At 39.6% G+C, this 22,979-nt stretch overlaps 1 protein-coding gene across 27 annotated transcripts in view; it reads right to left on the reverse strand.

The window, feature by feature from the left end:
- The window catches only part of LOC115758114 (microtubule-actin cross-linking factor 1), an 83,545-nt gene that overhangs the window by 34,344 nt on the left and 26,222 nt on the right, over positions 1-22,979 (reverse strand). For 15 of the 27 annotated variants that reach the window (XM_030698670.1, XM_030698671.1, XM_030698667.1 and 12 more), the window contains exons 5-12: positions 11,035-11,314; positions 10,053-10,966; positions 9,625-9,993; positions 8,338-9,256; positions 7,397-8,027; positions 7,150-7,285; positions 6,017-6,100; positions 4,431-4,652 (exon numbers count right to left, since the gene is read on the reverse strand). In XM_030698670.1, coding sequence (XP_030554530.1) covers positions 4,431-4,652; positions 6,017-6,100; positions 7,150-7,285; positions 7,397-8,027; positions 8,338-9,256; positions 9,625-9,993; positions 10,053-10,966; positions 11,035-11,314 — 3,555 coding nt within the window. Of the gene's footprint in view, positions 1-4,430; positions 4,653-6,016; positions 6,101-7,149; positions 7,286-7,396; positions 8,028-8,337; positions 9,257-9,624; positions 9,994-10,052; positions 10,967-11,034; positions 11,315-11,743; positions 12,472-22,979 lie in introns of those variants that run through there. The other 12 variants (XM_030698672.1, XM_030698650.1, XM_030698661.1 and 9 more) reach the window with 5 other exon arrangements.

Raw genomic sequence — 22,979 nt, forward strand, 5'->3', positions numbered from 1 at the left:
AACAGAGAACACATAAAAGACAAATACGATAAGATAAAAGCCTGGAAATGAAATAATGAACAAACTCCCAACTACTCAGATACGCTGTATATTCTCTCAATTTTGGCAAGAGGCGTTAACAGTTGGTTAAGAAACCTAGTTAAAAGACCTGAAGTCCAAATGAATTGACCTTAAAACTTCGACTTAAAAATGTGACTCTGAAGCTGTGAATATAAAACGGTGATTAAAAACTAGACCTCTCAAGCGGTTATTTCTAAACAATAAATCTTAAACGTCGGCTCTTAGACCGTAATTATAAAACTGTAACTTTATCTTTGCAAGAGAGTCTTCATCGGAACTTCTAATACTATTACTCGACTACACATAATGCTGGGATCCTTAACTGTTAATCTAAAACTGTGACAGATATAAGCAATTGATTTTAAAAAACTTTATATTCACCGATTTGTGTAAGTAATTTATTTTTATTAATCTTTATAGGAAGGTATTTAGAACCCAACAAATTATTTTGAAAATAACCTTAATAGCACTAAAAGATGAGAATTCTAGTTTCAATAGAGACGAATAAAAAATACTCTACACAAACAACCCATCAAAACAGAGCATAATAATCAAATATATACATATATGTACCCGAATAATTAAATATAAATTTGTTAAGCTCTGGCTGCACGCTATTATTGGAGAAATTACAGTTTAAAATATATTTAGATTAGATTAGCTGCAGTCCGTCCCAGCAATGCCCGCGGTCCCCGTTTTGAGCCTTGGCCCGCTGCTGACAGCAGCTGATCGCAGGCGTTGATAGGCGCTGTCATATGTCACTTCTGGTGTTGATGAGTGTGTATGCATGTGTGTGTGCGTGTGTGTGTATAAGAGTGTGTGCGTGTGTAGGTCAGTTGGCTAGTCGAAATAGTCGTCTAATGAATCTAGTTAGGCGCAACTCTTTTAATGGACTTTTTACTGCTGGTTTATAAATGGTTTTAGGCAATTTTATTTTTTAACTAGCTCTGGACTCAAACTTATTCAAGTTGTGTAAACTCCTAAAAATAAAAAACAATTTTTGTTTTAAATTTCGTTTTTGTTTTTCCTTTCACGTGCTTGTTTTTTGTCTGCTTTCATTAACACCCAAATAAATATAGAGTATACGCATATATATATAAGAAAGAAATAGCATATGGGATTCTTGCGACATGTTCAAGGCTATATGAATATTGCATATGTGTTATTTTCTTGTTTTATATTTATATATTTTTTTTTTATTTGCTTTTCGGCTTTTATTTTCGTTTTCACACTTCCAATTCTATGCAATGCCTTCACTATTCTATTTTATATATCCAATTTTGTTGTTTTTGGATCTGCGAGTGACTTCATTTTTGTACGTATTTGGGCCTCGTGTGGGCCGTAGGACCGCATATAAAATATTTAAATTTCTATTAAACAAATAAAAGCGGGCCACATACGAGAATTTCGTATTCAATTGAAGGCACACACACAGACACACACACACAGCTACAGTCGCACTTTCTATTTGTATGTGACAACACGGCGTATGAGCATTACGGCGCCGGCCCCATACGTGATATATTCTTTTATTTTTCTGGGGTAGGGTATTTTTTTTGTATTATTTTTGTTGTTTTTATTTTTGATGTGCTTACACGTTTCGAAAAATTGCAATAAATGCACAAAATTAAATTCAAATGAATTTATGTCACTTAAAGGGCAACCTTATGTAGGTTTTTAGCCTTTGTTCATAACACACACGAACACACAACACACGCACACACAAAAAACTTCTTATTTGTTTAAGAAACGCGTCGCACGCGTTCAGATTTTATGTCGTTATACAACCACGTCGCATTTGGTACTGAACTGAAGCAGCGGAATTTGTCAGCCGTAGTCCGTACACTGCACGCGAGAGAGCGTGAGCTTTCGACCCAATGCGAGGCTAAGCGAGCTTTTTCAGAGAGCTCAACGTTTGAGCAGCTAGCGAAAAATGCCGGCAATGCGCTCAGCTGTTGCTTCTGCGGATGATAATCCGCAGTCCATTTACAATTGGGCAGAAAACAATACACGGAAGTTAGGTGAGAATGGAAACAACGTGTTCGAACAACGTTGTCTGTCTACTGTGCGCGATTCGGAGATTGTTTTTTTTTTTTTTGAACGTTGTTGTTCTTGTTCTTTGGGGTCTGCCAAATTGTTAAAACTGGAGATTGGGTTGTTTTCGATTTTTGGTAAACAAAAAAACAAAGTAAAAAAAAAAAAAGAAACATGAATGAATGCCGACGTTGAGAGGGATCAAATAGAAAATACCCTGTAGGCAGATATGAACTATAAACAAGATTGGGTTCGGGTAGAATGTCTGCCAAATTGTAAAGTTTATACACAATTATATTTATGGCATATACAAAATAATAATATACATATTTAGATAGTTAAATATGTTTACCGCAAATTAAAATTTTATTTTTTTAACGTTTGATAAAGCACAGTATTCTCAACTCGTAACTGATCTACGTAAGGCTCATTAAAATCTTTATGATTGCGAAATGTTTAGAATTTAGATAAATCCCATCCCCAGTGGCGCCGTCTTATAATGCCCAGTTTTACGTTTCATCTACAGGGTAGACAAATAATACGAAGAAAACCAGTTTGCTGTAGTCTAATGCTGAAGCTAACCTTCTAAATAGCAATATGCTCATTCACTCCACTTAATGCGAAGCTTGGCCGCCCATGTTATGCATATCAAGTTAAGCCTTAGATATAAACCCCAATGCTGGCAATGAAGTTGTCTAATATACATACATTTATGTAGTAGCACTTCATGATGTCACTCAGCCAAGAGCAACACCTATAAGATATGATTCGAAATATATACATATAGAGTATAGATCCTCTAGCTAAATTGTGCTAATTTTGTTAAGGGCCGCAAAGCAATTCAAATATCTGAACAGATGTGCGAACTGATGACACCAAATATTGATGGAGAGGGCCACTTCAAGGTTTACTGACCCAACAGCTGCCTTTTACAACAGTAGAAACAATCCTTTCTCTATTCCCACTCGTTATATGTTAATTATAAACTAAATATTTATACAGTTCTGTAAACACGGGCAATATTTGAGTATAAAAAAGCCAAAACGAGTTGAGTTTTATTTCACTTTTATTTTTTTTTTTGGCTCTTTCGTTAAACGAATTGTTTTAATTGAATTTCTTGACGCAACGCATAAACAAAATTAAAAATAAAACCAGTTGCCAAAAACAGTCTTAAAAATATAAAAGAAATAAAATCTAAAGAGTTGACAGTTGAAAAAAATTATAGCGACAAAAAGTCAACAATGGACTGTTGATGACGTTGTTTGGCATTGAATTTCCTAGAACTCAAGATTAGGTATCCGACAAATATGCGAAATATGTTTATAATATATGCGTATTGACATCATGTTATGGACAGAATTCTTAATTGCAAAGTTGACTTCATTTGCCTAATTGGCCAAAAAAAGGCAAGATTTAAATATATGTATGATGTATGGAGCCAAAGCTTAAGATAGACAAACCCGTATATCTTATAAATGCAATTTGCACATTAGACAAACGATTGTCACGAGCAGAGAGATATAACAGCACAAAAATAAATACCATTTGTTATAAGAACAAAAAAAATATAGTTTAACATTTTTATAAATTAATCAAGTGGTGATTTATGAGGCAACATATCAAAAGCGCTGCCAACGCATCAGAATTGCGCTCTGATGTCATTATTTAACGTGTGCGTGTGTGAGTGTGTATATTTTGAAGGTTAATTTAATAATAACAGTGCATGAGGCTGACAAAGATACAAAGATACAGATACAAAGTGCGCTAGAACTCAGAGAGTGCTCATTGAAAACGAAAGCTTTTGAAGTAGTTTTCAGAGTTGCTGAACTTGAACTTGAGCTGGGATACTGCAGATAAATATGATATCAGATAGAGATACTTTTCAAACTGAAAAGCTGTTGCTGTAGATAATGTAGATACAGATACAATACAGATTTTCAATTCGAGAAAAACTGTTGCTGTTTAGATCTGGGATACAAGCCTTAGATACAGATACTTATTGAAACTGAGAAACTGCTGTACATAAATGTGATATTATTTACGGATATATTTTGAATCTGAGAAACTGTTCCGCTAGCTTAAAACAAATATGTATACTTTTCGAAACTGTTAAGCTGCTGTAGACACAAAAATATTTAACTGCTGAGCAACTGTTTGAAACGCTGCTAGAGTTCGGGTATTATGACTTTTTGCCTATAATTATAGATACTTTTTGACTCATTGTTAAGCAATTGACGCTTGTATCTAAATTTAGCAAGTGGCATCAGGAGTTGTACATCTCTATCGCCCTCTCCCTGTCTCTCTCTCTCTCTTCCTGTGAACAATTGGATACTCACCAGACCATCGCTGCCATTCACCTCGATTGCAGTTTTTAGCCTCTGCGACAATTGTTCCAGCAATCTGTCGTATTTCGTATTTAGATTATCCAAACGCTGGCTGTAATACTGTGTGGCACCCGGATCGCTATCCGCCGGACGCAGATCGCGACGTGGCGGCGAGAACGAGGGACGTGCCTCGAGCAGCCAATCGACGAAACGCAGGCATTTACTATCGTAAATCTAAGCCAGCCACAATGATGACGTCACAAATGTTGAACGTGATGTTGTTGTCGTTGTCCGCAGCATTCGGGTTAATTTTTGGTTAAATGTTAGTAATTTGCTCGTGTTAAACAAAAGTTGTTTTTTTGTGGGGGGTATTTTTGTGGTTTTAAGAGGGGTTTACATGGGGGTAAATATTGTTTGTTGGTTTGTTTTTTTTCTAGGTATATATTTAGTGCTTTTTATTTCATTGATTAATCAATACGAAATTACGTTGATTACAATTGCTTTTTAATTGTTTGTTGTGTGAGTTTGGTTTGTTTGTTTGTTTGTTGTTGTTGTTGTGTTGGTCAATACTTTTGTTGTTGTTGTTGTTGTAGTTGTAACCCAAGTGTTATTGACGCACCTTGTACCCGCAGTTTTTAACTACTCGCAATCTTGCGCTTCACAAATGAAGCGTCGAAAATTTTAATTTTAACCACAAATTGTTGTAAAAAGCATTAAATATTGAAAGTTTGGTATAAAAGACGAAAATAGCATAGACAATAGAAGAAATTGTGTGTAGGGTAGAGAAGACAGCTATAGGTAGAGTGTGTATAGCTCAACAAATAGAATATTGAGATATAGAGGTTCGAAATAATTATCAGAATCACACGCACAGTCATACAGAAGTTGGGGAGCTGACGATAGGCATGGGGCTGATCCCAAAGATATATTTCGTTGTTAGCATATACTCTTTAGACCACTGAGAATATTGAGATCCTTTCATAAGGGAATACAGTAAATACTTTTTGGTAGTTTTCAGTCATACGGAAGTAGAGAACTTTAGTGAAAAATAATATTTCAAGGATTACATTTCAATATAATCTATAATATAAGGTCTCTCAAGCTACTAGAAATGAAGAAGGGAAATCAAATTGAATATATAGGTTTTTTTCATATAAGCAAATTTTTTGTCTCCACGGAATTCCGATCCCTAGACTTTCTACTCTTACGGAGTTCAAGCGCAGATATGCTATAAGACTTAATCTTTCTTGTTTTATATTTCAAGTCAGTGAAGGGCATAAGAATTGATCAAAGTTAGATCCACAGCCAACACCCATACACTAGTCGGGGTTTCGCGGACTAATATCTGAAATTGCTATAGCAACTTACTTCTCGTATGCATTATCTGGCATACATGCATATAGAGTACTTTTGGTTTGAAACTTTCGTTAGTTCATGCCTTTGCTTGGACTTTTATTGAACGTCTATAAAAGTTCTTTGGTTCAAACTCGCATCTTTTACAAATACATTTTCAGTATTTTTCCGCCTAGATAATGCCCCATGCCCATTGTCTGTATAGAGAATTCAGTCATACAAATGACAGTCATACAAATTTTTACCTTAGCTTCGCGAATGAGTCGTCCTCCAGCCACGTTGACATTTTCGATTTTTGGTTTTCGTTCGATAGCAGCTCCAAGCAGTTTCTATATATTTTTATATATATTTTTTTTTGCGAGGGGGATTTGGTAGCAAATTTGATTTTTTTTTTTTTTTGGTATTTTTTAAAAAATTGATTGATTGAGTTTTTGTTGTTTCATAGTGTTCGTGTTTTTTTTTTATAGAGTGTGATATTGATATTGTTTTTTGATATTTGGGTGAAAATACAAGAAATTAGACAAAAATACATATACAATTAGTTTTCAACTACAAATACAAATAAGACTACAATAATGATGATGTATAATTCGATATAGATGATATTCATAGAGGTGCACAGCTTAGGTAACTAGAAAACAAAGCTACAAAAATATAACATTTATAATAATAAAATATTTTCAAAAATGTACTGGAAACACACGGGTTGGGATATACGAATGGGTGTGTGGATTGTTTGTGGGGGGACGTCACAAAGTTTGTGTAAATATTGTGTATATATACATTTTATACATAAGTATACATAGGTGTGTGTGTGGGTGGGTGTGTGTAGCTGCCAGACAACAGGCAGCCTGCTACAGGGGATTTTGTATTTTTGATTAGACAAGAACTACGAAATATACAGGGTCTGATACGAGTTACAGTTATAATATACAGGGCATATATAATGTTTGGGCACATTTAACAAATTGAAATATATACATATATATTTGTATATATAAAACACACAGACATTTAGAACATGTCCAACACCAAAGTTTTGATCCACCAAAAATATGAAAATATTTAAAATTTTAGGCAAAACTACTTTTTGGGCAGAGGGTTTGGGGACGTAGCACTGGTTAAGCAAAAATAGTTAACTACGCCTTCGATTCGAATTTGTTTGTACATTGTAAAGAAATTATATATACTTTGTGTTGCTTGAAGTGGTTGCCCTAAGGGGTAACTGAATAGGCTCGCTAAAAACTGAGTGGTAAATATACAAGGTTGGGTTTATGCTATATAGAGAGATATTTACTAAAAAGTAACTGATCATAACTGATAAGTAAAAATGATAAAAATAATAATAATAAAATAATATATCATGAACGCTACTCACGTCTAATTCGTAAGCTGAAGTCGCTGTGGGCATGGCTGATAGACGCTCGGTGGTGCCATCCACCCATGATTCCTCGACTTGCACGCTCGATTGGAGATTCTTCATGAGCCCAATGGCTGTCTCGCATGAACGCATTCTGGAAAAGGCAGGTGTGAACAGGTGAATTGGGTATATAGAGACATATATGGTAAAATTGATGAAGCATTTGATAGGTTGCACAGGCTAAGCTGCTGACAGGTGCGCTTACCTCTCGCCCAACTGATTGCAGACCGCACTCCAGCGCGTATTCAGACGCTCCACGTTCGAGTGCAGGCGTTTTAGATCACCCAACACCTTGGTCGGGACACCCATGCGTCCCAGCTGATCGGCGGCATCATTCATTTTATCCATTTGCGGCTGCTGTTGCGTGATTATGTCCTGCATGTGCGTCAACTGCTTGAACACCTGCTGCAGTCCCTCTGCGGTCGAGGGCAAATCCTGATGCTTGGCCAGCTCATTCTCCAGCTCGGAAATGACATGCTCGTTATCCTCGAGGCCAGCTAGAGAGGCTTCGAGCAGCTTCAGGCGATCCTTGTGCAGTCCGCTCTGTGTGTTCAGCTCTTTCCATAGCTCCATAAGGTTGTCCAGTGATTTCTTTAGCACGGGCGTTTTCAGCGCAATGGTGCGGAAAGTCTCCTGCAAATGCTTCAGCTCGGGCTCCAGCAGGTGCAGCCGGCGTTCGTAGTCTGCATGTATTTCAAGCACATGCTCCAGCGAATCCAGATCACGCGGCAACGGCGCCAATATAATCTGATCCAGTTCACGTGCCATATCCTCCAGTTTGCTCTTGATGGCAATGCATTCCTCGGTAAAAATGCGACTCGCCTGTTTACTTTCCTCTGCAAAAGATTCAAAGGTTAAGATGCGGAATTAGTTTTGCTTCTGGTGAAGATTACCGCGCAGTTTGGCGCTCGCGAATAATTTTTTCATGTTGCGTTACGTTTGATTTGTGACTTGAGACTAAGTTGGGCTTCCTGGTCGAGGCGGTCAGTTCAAATCAAGCGCACATTAAATTCAATTCAATTACGCGCTTAATTGGACGCCGGAGTCAAATGTTGACAGCTGGCCAAGCGCCGCCAATTGAAAGGCGACTTTCAGCTAATGCCCACGCCTGAGCCCCACGCCCATTTCATACGCCCCCACACTCACCTTCAGCTCGGGCGCGCTTCTCAAACTCATCGAACAAGCGATTGACCTCGTCCATTTCACGTCGCAAGCGTCGCAGTTGCGGATCATTGGGATCTCCCTCGCTGAGCAGCTTGTCCGCATCATCGTTCAGGGCACGCCGTATGGCCGTTCGCTGTTCGGGTCCCATGGCCAGGAACTGATCGAAATCCCAGCCCTTGACCACACGTATTGTGGCAAAGATCATGTTCTGACGCAGACGCAAATGCTTCTTCTGCCACAGCGCAACGGAGCGATCGAAAAGACGTTTTAAACGTTCCGCCGCATCGATCGCCTCCTGATCTGGTGGCGGCAGCAGCAGGCAGGCGCCGGGTATGGAACCCTCCTGACCCTTGGCGGTGCGAACGCGCCACTTTACGCGGCCCGAATTGTCGAGCAATGTGACCGTTTCGCCTTTCTCAATATGCAGCTGACCCTGTTGCTTATAGGCGCAGATCGCTTGAACCGGACCTTGTCGGTTAACCGGCTGACGTCTCTTGTTCAGCGGCACAATCGTTTGGGCACGACGCTGCAGCGTAGCCACCGTCTCGCCAAATGCGTTTAGCTCCTCGCGCAGATCCTGCATGCCGCGCAACAGCGCCTCGCCCTGATCCAAACCGAAATCGGATTGTGAGTACTTGCTGTTAAGTATCTCATCGCGTTTGCTTAGCCACTGTTCGGCATCCTTGATCTCGGCAAAGAATTGATGGTATTCGGTCGCATGCTTCAGATGCACCTCCAGACAGAGGGTTAGCTGCAGCAGCCACGCCCACTGCTGTTGCAGTGCCGTCAAATGGGCCTCAATGCACTTGGATGCCGGATGCTGTTGATTTAGCAAAGCCTCGCCACGATCCAAGATCGTCGCAAAGTGCATCTCACGCTTCTCCAGTTCGGACATTAAGTTCTGTGAAGAGAGGAAAATAGCCAAGATTAGTAAGGCAATTGTTTTTGGCATTAACGGAGTGCACTTGGTTGGATGCTTTTAATTTGAAAATATTCCCGAGGGAATTTAGAACCGATCTTACCTCGTCGCCATTACCAAATGCACGCTTGGAATTAGATAAAGCACAACACATATAAAAACAGCAAAGAACAACTAACTTCGGCTAGCCGAATAATTAATGCCCTTGCAGACAGAGCACATACTACGTATAGTAGGTTTAGAATTAATAAGTATGACAGATTAGTTGGCATGAAAACCAAACGGACAATAATCTCTCATTAATTTCCATCTAGCTCAACATTTATCTAGACTTAAACTGGGGAACTTACCTCATAGTATCTGTGCACAGAAGGCAAATCGAGTTGTTTGTCCGCCCAGTCGCGCGTGATCTCCACCTGCTCCTTCTCGTTGAGCCATTGCAGCTCGGCTGAGGCCTGTCCAAGGAAATGCTGCAGTGAATCCAAATCGGATAGACGCTTCGTCGACGTGCTAAGCAGCTCAGCATAGACCTTTTGCAGCTGATTGAGACGCTGCTGATAGAGGTTCAATTCATCGCCCGAGAACTTGGTCTGTTGGCGTTCATCGTTCTGTATTTTGGTGTGGAACTGATCAATGATCTTGTGCTCGTGCTGTTGACGATCCAGTTCCTCCTTGACCGATGGCAGATCACTGCCATAGTCAGCGGCAAGCAATTGTTTCTACAAAAGAGTGGAATTATAGAATCGAACCACAGATCTTTTTGTTCTTTTAGACTCACCAATTTATTCTGGCACCACTCAATGTGCTCCTGCAGATCACGGAAATGTGGATTCGTATCGATCTGTCGGGATTCGACCACCATGCGCGTTTGACGCGTCACGGTCGTCTCATGGACGGGAAACTTTAAGCCGGACAGTTTCTGTACCAGATTCGTATGGAAATTGGTGCGCAATTGAGCCCAGCGTTGATGCAATTTGTTGACCTTCTTGTGCAGTTCGCTGGCATGGGGATAGCGACCCTCGTTGAGCACATGACAATCCTGGTTCATGTCCTGAATGGGCTCCTCCAGATGCCTGATTTCCGTTTCGAGCGCCTCAACAATGCTCTTGGCATCCACAGGATGCAAACGCTCAATGCGTCTGCCCTCCTCACTGATGCGTGTCTCCAGATCCGTGAGCTTGTGATCCACATGCTTTATCTCGCGCTGCACCTTGTCGGCCAGACGCTGCAGACGCTCCAAGCGTTCGATTTCCTGCTGTAGTATAACCTCACGATCCTGTAGTGCTGTATTCATGCGATACCATGCCTTCTCAATGGCATCTGGACGAAGATCAGCTTCCACATCCACTTCGCCTACCGTTTCAAAGTAACGTTCCAGCTCCTTGTAAATCTGTATGAGCTTGGACTTTTCACGCTTGCGAGCGCTGACCTCCTCGCTGCGGAAACGCTGCAGATCGCTCAGCAGACGCTTCATCTCGATCAGCGTGGGCGGAAACGAGCGTTCCTGCAAATAGGCGGTCTTCTCGCGGCACCAATAGATGAATTGTTGTGCCAAATCGCGATACTCGTGCACGCGACGTTGTGACTCCATGTCGAACAACGGGTGAATGGAGGGCGGCTCCGGGAATACATCGTACAGCGATGAAATGTACGTAATCAGGGATTTCTCATCTGGTTCATTAGTGTCCACATCTGAGGGAAACAATTGGGACAGAGTTTATTACAATTTTGAACATTTTTAAATCGAAATTCCGGCTTACCCTCTGGGTCCAATAGACGCGTAACACCATATTCCTTCTCCACAATATGGAACGCCGACTCGAGACGTTCGCGCGGCCGATCGTTCCTTGCCTTTCGCCAGTCAAGCAAGTCCGGTCGGTTGCGGTGCACCAACGCCGAGAAGGCCAAACCATCGCGCCACGATGATGTAAAATCATTGACACGCACGCCCGGATACCGAGCCGTCGAGCGGCGCGCCCAGCGCAGCAGGGCCTCGCGTGCGGATACGTTGTCCTCTTTGCCTACAACAATATCGGAGATCTGGAATGAGAGCGATAAGTTATTGTCAAGATATATAGATTCACAAATATATTGATTAGATTGATCGTAAATTGAGCAAGTTTTTGCTTGGAGCTCTTCTACAAAGCAGGATTTAACCCTTAAATTTTTGCGGGAGTAAAATACTATCGATATTGGAAGATATTTTTTTGTATCTGAGATCTGAAAAGTGGACTACGATTATCTTTTCCTTCACACAGAGGAGAATGAAGTCAACGACAACTATTTGCGTCCAGACTTGGATTATATTCTCGATTAAAATGAATGACCTTCTATTGCCCTTAGCTACATAAAAGAAAGCAAAACTTTCTGCAGAAGTTCGACCGCAAAAAAAAAAGAATTCCCAATAGATAAACTTCTCCTTTGAAGGCTTCCTAAAAACTCCCATTGCCAATTCTCTTCCTGTTTTACCTCTCTGCGCTGTACACTCGACTCAATGGCCGGTGGCAGAGCGCGTCGATACTCCAGCTCAGAGCTGCGTATCATCTTGGCGGGCGGCAGCAGATCCTCCGCGGGCTGTTGATTCTCCTCAGCGCGACTCAACGTGGTAACCTTGCGCACAATGTGCGTGGTCACACGACGATGTCCGTTGGGCGCACGCTGCGACGTCTTGGTGCTCTCCACGCTCGAGCCGAGCACCTCCGTGGAGATGCGCTTGTTGCGCGTCACCTGCTGATAGCTGCTGCTGTTAACAGCACCACTCGAGGGCACCAGAGCGCGACTGCTATCCGATGTGCGCCTAACGATGCTGCCGCCGCCGGCACCAGCGCCAGCACCCACCGCATCCTGAAACGTCACCGTGCGCTCAAAGTTGGTGCGCTCGTGTGGCACAGTTCCAAGCGGCGCCACGCCCGGATAATCGGTGATGACAGCCTCAACGGTGCGTTCCCGTTTCGTTTCATGGCGGTAGCGCAGACTAGAGTCATCAATGTTGGTCGTTATGGGCGGTCCACGGGTGGTGTGCACCACCTCGCTGCCACTGCTGACATAGGGCTGACCGCCATTCGTTTGCCGCACCAGCTGCTGAGTGCGCTTCAGAGTCGACTGCGAGCTGGAGCTGGAGTGCATGGTTTCGGTTTCGACTCCAGCCTGTTATCGTTATCGTTATTGTTAACGTTGATTTATCGTTTCGTTTTTCACTTGTTTATTGATTTGATTTCGTTTCGTTTTCGTTTTTTTGTGTCTTTCTCTCTCTCAGCGCTTGATTCGTAATTGTTGCTATTTTTGTGCGTGATTTCAAACAAAATCATTTTAATTGTTTAAACCACCAACTCCGCCCGCACCACCGCACTTTTCGTGCTCACAGACAATTGAGTTGCCGGCACCGCAATTTGCGTTTAATTAAGTCAAAAGCCGGCCAAAACCAGCGGCACCGGCACCGGCACCGGATGTCTTGTTCTTTGCTGCTGTTGCCACTGCGAAGAGCCAGCCAAGAGGCACCCACAGAGTGGGGACTTTGCCCCACTGTGGTGCTGGTTGTTCTTGTTGCTGGTGATGAGCGAATTATTTATGTCTTGTACGTACACATAATTATCCAACGAACCATCTAGAGACTGGGCCTGTCCAATTGTCTAACTGTCTTTGGGATTCTTTTCTATGCTCTAACAAAGGGTACTTGACATTTTATATAAAACATGTAGATTTAACAAAATATCTAGTCCAAGTTTTAGAAAATACGCAATATTTTAGCAATATCAATAAATGGGACAAGGATAAAGGGCTACATCTATTCAGTCTAGTTACATTCATATGTATCTATCCAACTAATAAAAATTCTCATTTTGAACTCTATGAAAATATTATTTTTAAATGATTTCATATAAAGAGATTAGATAGATAAATGTAAACTAAAAGTGTATACACTTATATAACTAGGTATCAATAGAGATAGCGCATATGCTTTTCGTTACGCTAAGTTAAACTTATTTATTTATGTTTTTCCATTTATTTATGGGCACAAAAAACAACCATAACTAAAAGTTCATGTGCACGGCCAAACAAAGCCGCGGGGCACAAACCACGACAACAACAAAGCTAATTGTGAAACCAGCTAATTTACTTTTTTTCCTCTTTTTTTTTGGCGAAGGAACATTATGGAATGAAACAGGGCATATGCCGTTTCACAAACTCTTCGCTTATGGCGATTGTTCAAATTGTGAATAGAAATTTCGTTTGTTCATTTCAGAAATGTCTATCAAATATGTGACATGAGATTTTGTGTCAATTAACTGGACAGTTTTTTGTTTGAAGGCGTGATAAGCAAGGCCGTTTGATATGATATCAAGAGACAGCATGAATTTCACTAATAAAACCTAAAATCTAATCTTTATAGCTCATGATCAGGCAACAGCAACAGCAACAACAACAACGCCAAGTGGTTTGGCCAAAATGCGCGCCCACCTGGCTAAAGCGTAACGTATCATTGAAAGGTGACGCCTGCGCAAATGCGTGACATGGCGGTCACCAGCACCTCCCCACACATAGCACAGACAACAAGCACACGTAGCACAAAAAATGCTAATTGCAACATTATTAAAAACAAAAACAAAAAAGCTGCAACACAGTTGAATAAATGTTTAAGCTTGACTTAAAAGTATTTTTGTTTTGTTTTTGGCTTTAAGTGTCTGCGGAGGCGACACTAAGAGGCGTTAATAGCTTGACATTTTGAATGGAGCCGCAGCAGCAGCAGCAGCAGCAGCAGCTGTTCTCTCTACAACCAGCTCTTGCCTATTTGGGCTGCTGGCTACTGTTTGAAGTTGACGACAGTTAAGAGCTGGCCGGACAATATTATTGCCGAATTTGCATTGTTTTTGTGCGCGCAATGACAGCACATAAATTCGAATTGAACAAACATAAAAAGGCAATAAGAAATGCTTTTAAAACACAAAACGAAATGCTAAAAATATGTCATTGGCAAAAAAAAAATTCTATAAATCTTTTTTTCGAGAGCGCGCTGAACCAGAACTCTGAAGCGTACAAGCTAAGTATGAAAGAGGGAAATTCAGATGTCTGAGCACGTCATTATATTTACGGCTATTACAGCAACACTTTATTACAGTTGTTGGCCAAACAACACACGCACACATACTTCGTCTACAACACACGCACACACACTTCGTCTACAACACACACACACTTGAGATCCGCTTCAAAATGAACTCGTCATATAAAAAAACTTAATTGAAAGAAAATTGAATTCAATTGCATTCAGATTGAAATCAATTGATATGGGCGGCATTTAATAAATCAAAAATAACGATACTACAGGCGCATTAACAACTTAAGCGGTGCGGGAGGGGGGGAGCAGTGTGTGCGGAGGGGGGTAACGAGTTGCGGCTGATGCTGCTGCAGGCAAGATATAAATCCAAAATTGAAATTGAAGCTCGGCGCGTTGTGTGACATCATGCAAAAAGAGTTTATTTATTTATTGTTGCTGTTTATGTTTTTGCATGTTTTTCAGTTTTTTTTTATGTATTTGTATATTTTGTTTTTTTGTTGGGTTCCGTCTTGCACATAAATTTTAATATGTATATATAAATTGGTTTTGATTTGTTTTAAATATGTTTGGCGTTATTTATGTACTTTTTTTTTTAATTTGTGCATTTATTATTTTAAAACGTTTAATTTACTTGTTTCCCATTTATATATATATTTAAATTCATTTGCTTTTTTTTTTTTTGTTATTTTTTTTTTAATTTAATTTTTTGTGGATTTTGGATTATTAGAAATATTTATGCAAATAATATTTATTGTATGCAATTGTTTGTTTTGTATTAAATATTAATACATTTGTTTTATTTTGCATCTGTTTCCGTTATTTATATATATATATAATTTTAAATTTATTTTTTTACTCGATTTTTTGTTATGTAAATTCTTATTTATATTTTTTTAAATATATTTTTATTGTTTTCTTTTTTAGGACCCTTCGTAAACAGATGCGCGAATTTTCCTTTTAATTTGTAATTGATGTTATTTATTTAAATACGTCAACGCAACGTTTAACAACGCACGCGACAAATATAGTTCAGAGTTCTACCGCCTGGGCTCTACGCTCAGATGGACATAGATATAGTACGACTTATAGATACATTCACAGCTGTATCTATCCAAATATATATATATATATATACATAAAAGCTACATGCGACGGGGGGCACTAACAACAAATGTGTGCGGCGACTCGACAACGACTAAACGCGATCGGGCCAAGTTAAAACGCTTAAAGTGTTGCTCTGGCCAGGTGTTTACGGCCGACGCCGTTGTAGCTGGCAGCGCAGTCAGCGTCAGGTGGCGAGAATAGAAAAGCAAAAAACAAAACACGCGCTGGAAACGAAATGGAATCGGCACAAGAAAAACGCGAACCGGCGTTGGCGTTCCGAAACCAAAGCAAAGCTTAATAAAAATTCAAAAATTTGGAATTGGAATTGAAATTGCGATCGTGCTGACAGCTGCGCCTATGAGTGTGTGTGTGTGTGTGTGTTGCTGTTGACGCCAACGTTGACGTTGACGTCGCTGCCAGCAGCCAACCCCGTTATGGATTGCTGACTTCGAGCTCTGCGCTCCTACCACATGACGTATGCATTAACAGGTAACATAACAACAACAACAGCTACACCAGTGAGTGTGCGTGTGCATGTGTGTGTGAGTGTGTGCGTGTGTGTGTGAGTGTGTGGCAACCATGACAACCAACGCCTACGCCAACGCAGCGGCACAAGAACACCAACAACAACAGCTGCCAACGCAGAAGAACTAAAACAAACATGCAAAATGAAGGTTATATTGTTTATAGCAAAAACAAAATAATAATGAAAGTGGAGCAGAGAATGCTCAACTATTAGATACCCTGTACACAGGACAAAAATACTCCAGATCCTTCAACTATAACTCGACCTGAATACTTTCTAAATCAGCCGAACACGCATCAGGCCTGGATTATAACCTTACGACTCTTATCTGAATCTCTTGATTAATTTTCACAGCAGTTGTCCTGCAAGACATTCTGCATGACATGTCAGCTAAATAGTCTTCGACCGGCCGCTTTTTAGACCTATTTAAATAGCAGTTTTTATTGTTTCCAGCACCCATAGAGCTTAATGACCTGTCGTATGTTAACATTATCTTCTCTAATGACACTAGACCTTTAAGTAACTTATATGGTTTTTACTGATCTTGCAGAAAGTTTTATAGGATAGGAAACAGCTTAAGTATATAATGCAATATCTAGAAAATTGGCTAATAGAAATCAGGAAAGCTTCGTATTGCCCAGCAGGAGTTTGCAGCTCTTACACTCTATAAGATCGAAAGAGACGGATTAGATATATAATCTGATAGACAGCCAGGGATTTTTATGGTCAGCTAAGTCAGTTAGATGCTCAGTCAGGTGCACATGAGTAGACGGACTCGTCATTTCAAGCGTATTTTCTTTTTGAGTCGCAATTTGACTACTTAAATTTGCACAATTTTATGAGCCCATTTTATGGCTATAGGGTATAAAAACAAAAGAGTTACATAAGTTTTGTGGCGCCTTAACTTCAAAGTTGTTGCTGCTGTTGTCATTTGCTTTGTGGTAGCTAAGATTTGCCATGTTTGCTACAATGTTTGGGTTGGCTTCTCTTCACCTTCAAGACCCAACAACACATCGGTTGGCTGCGTCATCTCGCAACGCGATCAGGTAAGTCGTTTTGGTAGTACTTTGTGGCCAGAAATAGAAGACAACACAAAAGTCAAAGCCATAGAATGCTCATAATAACAATAAGAATGCCACACACAAAACGAAAAAAAAAAAAAAACAACAACAATCAACAAAAATCTCCGGGCGCAACCAGAAAGAACAACAAGTTTTGTGATTAAACTGCTGACGATCTGCCCAGTCGCACAGTGGGTCAAGTTGGTTGTAATCGGAGAAACATCTGGCCACTAATTAGAAACGACATCACATCGCAGCGCATCAGTAGTTGCCTGACCCCACGACATTTTCCTTGGCTTTGACGATTCGCACACAAAACTAAATTAGGCAAAGTAATTTGAATTTGAAGCTCATAACATATCACGACCAACTCATTACACAGCTGGACAAGCTGCTCAAACTGGGCATCCAAGCCCATGGAGTGACCCAAAAACCACGGAAAACAAAATTTGGACAAGCCACAAAAGCGACCATCACTTTTACAGGTTACACAAGCAAAAACCAAATGCTGGGAACTCTTTTGAAACCCAGCGAAATGGCAACAATAGCAACAAGCAGAGACCTTTGCGAATTGGGCTCTTCTTCATGACTACTAAAAATGTATGCTAAATATTGCAAAGGTGTCTGCGCAATAGCTTGAACTTGATCTAAGACAAATAAGCATACAAGTATTTAATGAAAATTGGTCTGAAACTCTCTACCCACGCTTAAAGTAAATTCGGCTGTAATAACTGTACTTGTTATAATAATATACTAAAAATATAGTACATGTGTAATAAAAATATACTAAACATGTACTAAAGCCATGAAGCATATTTTCCCCATCACTGACAGTTGTCTTTTGAAAATTACCCTGAAAAGCCGAAAAGTGACCCATAAAAATGTTCTAAAATGGTGCTAAAAGTGTGCTAAATGTACTAAAATGGAGTTATTTCGGTTATTTACACGTTTATGATGCAGACATGTACTACATTTTTACCTAAACAAGCTTCCTCCATAAAAATGACCAATAAAAATTTTCTAAAATGGTGCTAAAGGTGTGCTAAATGTACTAAAATGGGGTTATTTCGGTTATTTACATGTTTATGATGCAGGCATGTACTACATTTTTACCTAAACAAGATTCCTCCAGCATGTTCTTAGTTTTTACTATAAATACCTTAAGTGCTCAGCCTAACAAATAGTATGCATTGGATTCTTAGTACAATTTTGTATGGAAGCTATGCCCTTCTGATGCTCTAAAATAGGTTTTAATATATGCTAACCAGATCTAAAATGTTTCCTCTACACGCAGTTGTAAGTCAAGTTAACTTATACAATAAGTTCGTTAACAAGAAAGAAAATTAATTAATCTTTAAAGTGTGCATAAGCTTTGTCAACGTGTGCCTCGCCTGCGCCGGAATTTATTTGTTTTGTGTTACAATCTATCAAAAAGCTAAACAGCGTTAAAAATTTTCGCTAAAGTGCGCTTGAATGCGTTTAAAACAACAATTAACACGCGTTCATGTCATATTCTAATCATTTTGCGGCCCAAAATGGTCACACAAACTGTCACCGCAATGCTATACATGGCGTCTAGAAAGTGTAATTGATGCGAGTGGGGTGCTGAAATCTCTATAAATGTATCACTCGCATGCGAGACGGGAAATGCCGTAACGATTGATTTATGCGGTAGTTATAGGCTACCCCCCACACCCACACACACACACACACACATACACACACAGATATACAAGTGGGAGGTAGAGAGGCAGGGCGTGTGGTGGCCGAGACAGACAGTTAGGGAGTCACATACGAGTCGTCAAGCATGGGCTAATTAGCATTTTACATGCCCGACCAGCCCGTGTTGCCCTACATGGCTAAAAGGCAGTAACTACAGCTGTTCCATAGTACCTGCCTATATATTTACCAAGCACATACTCGCATATATATCCAGCTAATAAATATATGTACAACACAATCAATACGGCAATGGAGAGGCGCTGCAATGGCTCGTGGAGCCCCAGCAACTTGGTTATTCGTTTTTAGCTGCTATTTGCTACCAATAGAATTGCAAATCTAATTAGCCAGCGAAGGGAAACAGTCGGGGAACGTAGAACATGACTCTGACTGACTTATTAATACCAATATGATGCAAAAAAGTCAACAATAGTGCATTACCTATGTAATTTGTGGTAATTTGAGTAACGTTTCGCACTTGAAACCTGTTGTTTGTGGTGGCTAAACAAAATGCAACCAAATGGCTCATAAACGGGAAGTGCTACAGTCCAAACAGTAGCTGAATGTGATTGCAATTAGAGCCTCCAAACCTCACAGCATGATCAAAATCGTAAATAATGCTCTAATGGTTGGTTATCGATACGAAAAACAAATCAGTTGTGATTTTCGTGTACATGTAAAAAGGAAACGTAATAGCGTATGCCTAATGCGTGCAATTTGCTAAAGCAAAACATACAACAGAATATCTGTGAGAGAATGTAGAATTTAAATAAAAACTATATAAATATAGACATGTATCATAAAGTAGCCACAAATAGGTCAAAAATAAATCTGCAAAAATTATTTATGGCTTTTGCTTAGAATTCTCAAACAGTTTTAGCTGAAAGTTTCATATAACCTAATGACGGTCTTCGTCCAGACTTAATATGACATTAATTGACTAAATGTAGGTTGCCAGAGGTCAAGCTTCAGCATAAAACAACTCAAACAAATTGGTAAAGCAATCATTCAAAGTTTTTTGCTTAAAATTCTTAAAGGTTATTAGTAGAAACTTTACTAAATGACTTGAGGTAGTTTAGGAGTGTGTTCGAGTAGAAGATACCTAAATTATGCCTAAAGCGGTTTTGCACATCTGTTCATATACTCTAAGAATAGTTTGCCCATAAGTGAATCTTATATAAAATAGGGTTCCTTTAGTTCAACTTGACATCCAGTAAGTCGTTGATAGCTATTGACTAATAATATATTGACAGGGTAAGTTCTTGAAACAGGTCACCTCACATAATCCATCCCGATCTTGGTAGCGAATCGCATTTCCTCTATGCATGCTCTTGAATAATATCAATTTCATAATCATCGAGCATATCTGATATAATTGATGGCTCTTGATATAGAAACAACTGTTTGAACTTAATTTTGAACAAAGTCATTTAACTATTCAGTTTATAGCGTTATGTGAGCTACAGTGTGGGCACGTCATTTGGCACGCCAAATATGTAACATTCCTGGCTGTTTTTACTGTCAAGAGCGAAGCGTGTGGGCTCGTCATCAATAAAATAATAGATTATATACCACTAGAATGAAATACCGACTGGGCACTGAGAATGTGACTGTCTTGCATGCACACAGATATGTACTTGAGGTGTAGCGAGTATCTGTTGAAATGATTGTTGTCGTTGTTGAAACGTTCATTCATATTAATTATACATCGATGTGAATTGAAACACGTTCGAGCCGCATGTAAGATACGTTTTGATCTGAACTGATCTTTGCTTATATGGCTAGCTTAGCATTTGCATACGAAAATGCGGAATATTTGTTATTTTATTTTTCTTTTCTTTCGTTTTTTCTTCTGATTAAAGTATTGTTTTTTGCGTGGTTGCGCCTCGCTGTCTAAACTAGCCAATGAGTGTTTATTGAGTGTATTGAATGATTGAAGGCATGTTCAACCTGTTTGCAGGCATTCAAGCCATATTTGTGCAAAAGTTGCCAAGCGATTTATTAATGAAACGAATGGCAAACATTCAAAATGTTGCGACTATATAGATATCGAATTTGATATTTGATTCGTGATTTTCGGGCAGCTGCCCACGCAGCATAAACAAAATTCAGTCATCAGTGTCATAATCTAAGACATATAAGTGCATTTTTTAACTCAGCTGGCAAGTTCGTTGCTTGCGTTGAAGTCTTTCGTTTTGTTCGGTCGGTTTTTTTAGTACGTGACACTTCTGACGAGGCGGGTCAGCAGCTGCTATGTAGCTATAGCTATAACTGAAGCTGATGTCATGGCCAGGGCAAAAACAAACAATACTTTTTATTTCAGTTGCTTCCAGTTGCCTATTGTTGTTGCCATTCAGAAATAATTCTCTTTTGTATTGTTCACTTCCACCTGCCTTGAAGGTTCGAAACGGCTGTCATTGACTTTATTGTAACACATACCGCGACGTCTTATAATAAATCAAAATACCAAATGGCTTTCAACTACGGCTGAAAGCCGATGACGTGAGAATCTGTAGCCAAAGATGTGTGTATAGGGTAACAGACAGATACTTTCTTTGGCAAGGCTCGAAGAGAACGGGTGGCGCATGGGGGTCTGGGGCTTTGTTACTTAACGCCTGGGCGCCTTGGCTAAACATAAACCGATTCTTCTTCTTTTTTGTTTTGTTCATACTTTTATGGTAATCTGCCCAAATATAGCGAGCGCATCTGTAGCTGTCGGATACAACAAAAACACCTGAGCTGTGCCCAGCTAGAGCCAAAACGAGCTTTGAATAATGTGCAAAATTGCTTGGAAAATTAGCCGCAACTTATAATGAAAACGTTTGTCAGGCGTAATTCGACATAGATTTCACAGATTTCTTTTCATGTGTAGCTTTTTAGCTAGCGGCACTCTTTATTGCACTGTGAAAATGGGCTTGTAAGGGTATAATAAGCTAATTGAGTAAAGGATAAGCTGGCTAAAGAATTAAGAACAACTATTTTCAAGCATTTTTAGTTCAGGTATTCTATGCCAGCAGCAGTAGCCGCAGCTGACTCTTGATAACCAGTTATATCCACCTTTATATGCATACTCTAAACTCACAGATCTCAGAGATAATAAGAGCTAGAGAGAAATAATATGCAAATTTATTACTATGTGGATCCGTTTACCAAAAACAGCTCAAGTTTTTAACAAATACGCAGCCAAATAAAGAATCCAGCCGAACTAAAAAGATTTGTTTCTAAGACTTGGCATAAGTTTACTAAAACATGGCTTTAGCGTATTTCAAAGCACTTTATAACCCTTTAATGATAATGCAAAAGTTACTCGAGAAACTTTAATCAACTTTAGAATATTTTACAGGGCAACTGACAGTCGCGTACGCTCATTTCGAGCATTTCTGCTTGCTTAAGCCATAAATTTATGAATTATTTTTTGTTGTGCTTAAATTGAACAATTGAGCGCGCAGCTTAACAACAACTAAGTATTTCCAGCTGACGGAAGTCAGCAAACATTTTAAAGTCAAGGCAAAGGCCTGTCAGAACTTGACTGTTCGTATACCTCAGCTACAATAGAGGTAACTCCACGTGCCACTCCCCCATTGAAAAAAGTCTCAGGTTTTGTGGGTGTTCCATAGATCACAGCGATTAGTTTTACAGCACAATTTATAACTTAATTATAGCTAAGCAGCGTTACAAACTGCCGCCGGGTTTGCTGGCAAATTACTGGCAATTTATTGGCATCGGCTTCGCTTTGAATTAAACATTTTGTGTTTTGCACATTGACCTATAAAATGCGCCATTTAATTGAATTTAACGCAAAAACGGACAAACACCCAACACAAAACACAAAACAAATAACAATGCGCATATTTATGCAATTGCCGTATAAATAGGCATTATGTCATATTTGAAATTCAACCGAAGCGCGATCTCAAATCGAGATTTTGATTAGACGCCCAAAGTAACAGTTTCTGAGTTGGGTGCAATTTGAAATGCAAAATAGCACAATAAAAAAATTCTCAATTCAGATCAAAGTAAAGTGAACTTAATTTTTGATTTGTGATAAATTATATTCAAAAGTGCGTTATATGATATAGCATTTAGACATGTTTACTATATGGAAGCCTACATACTAACTTACAGAACTCTAGCTCTGATTGTCTCTGAGTTCAGATAGTTAGCACATCAATTAAGGGAATATAGCTCTAATAGTTTATAAGGCAATGTCTATCAATGTGTATAAGCTAAACGCATTTA

The sequence above is a fragment of the Drosophila novamexicana genome, unplaced genomic scaffold (genome assembly GCF_003285875.2).
Source record: "Drosophila novamexicana strain 15010-1031.04,08,12 unplaced genomic scaffold, DnovRS2.1 tig00000121-arrow-pilon, whole genome shotgun sequence".
Taxonomy (NCBI): domain Eukaryota; kingdom Metazoa; phylum Arthropoda; class Insecta; order Diptera; family Drosophilidae; genus Drosophila; species Drosophila novamexicana.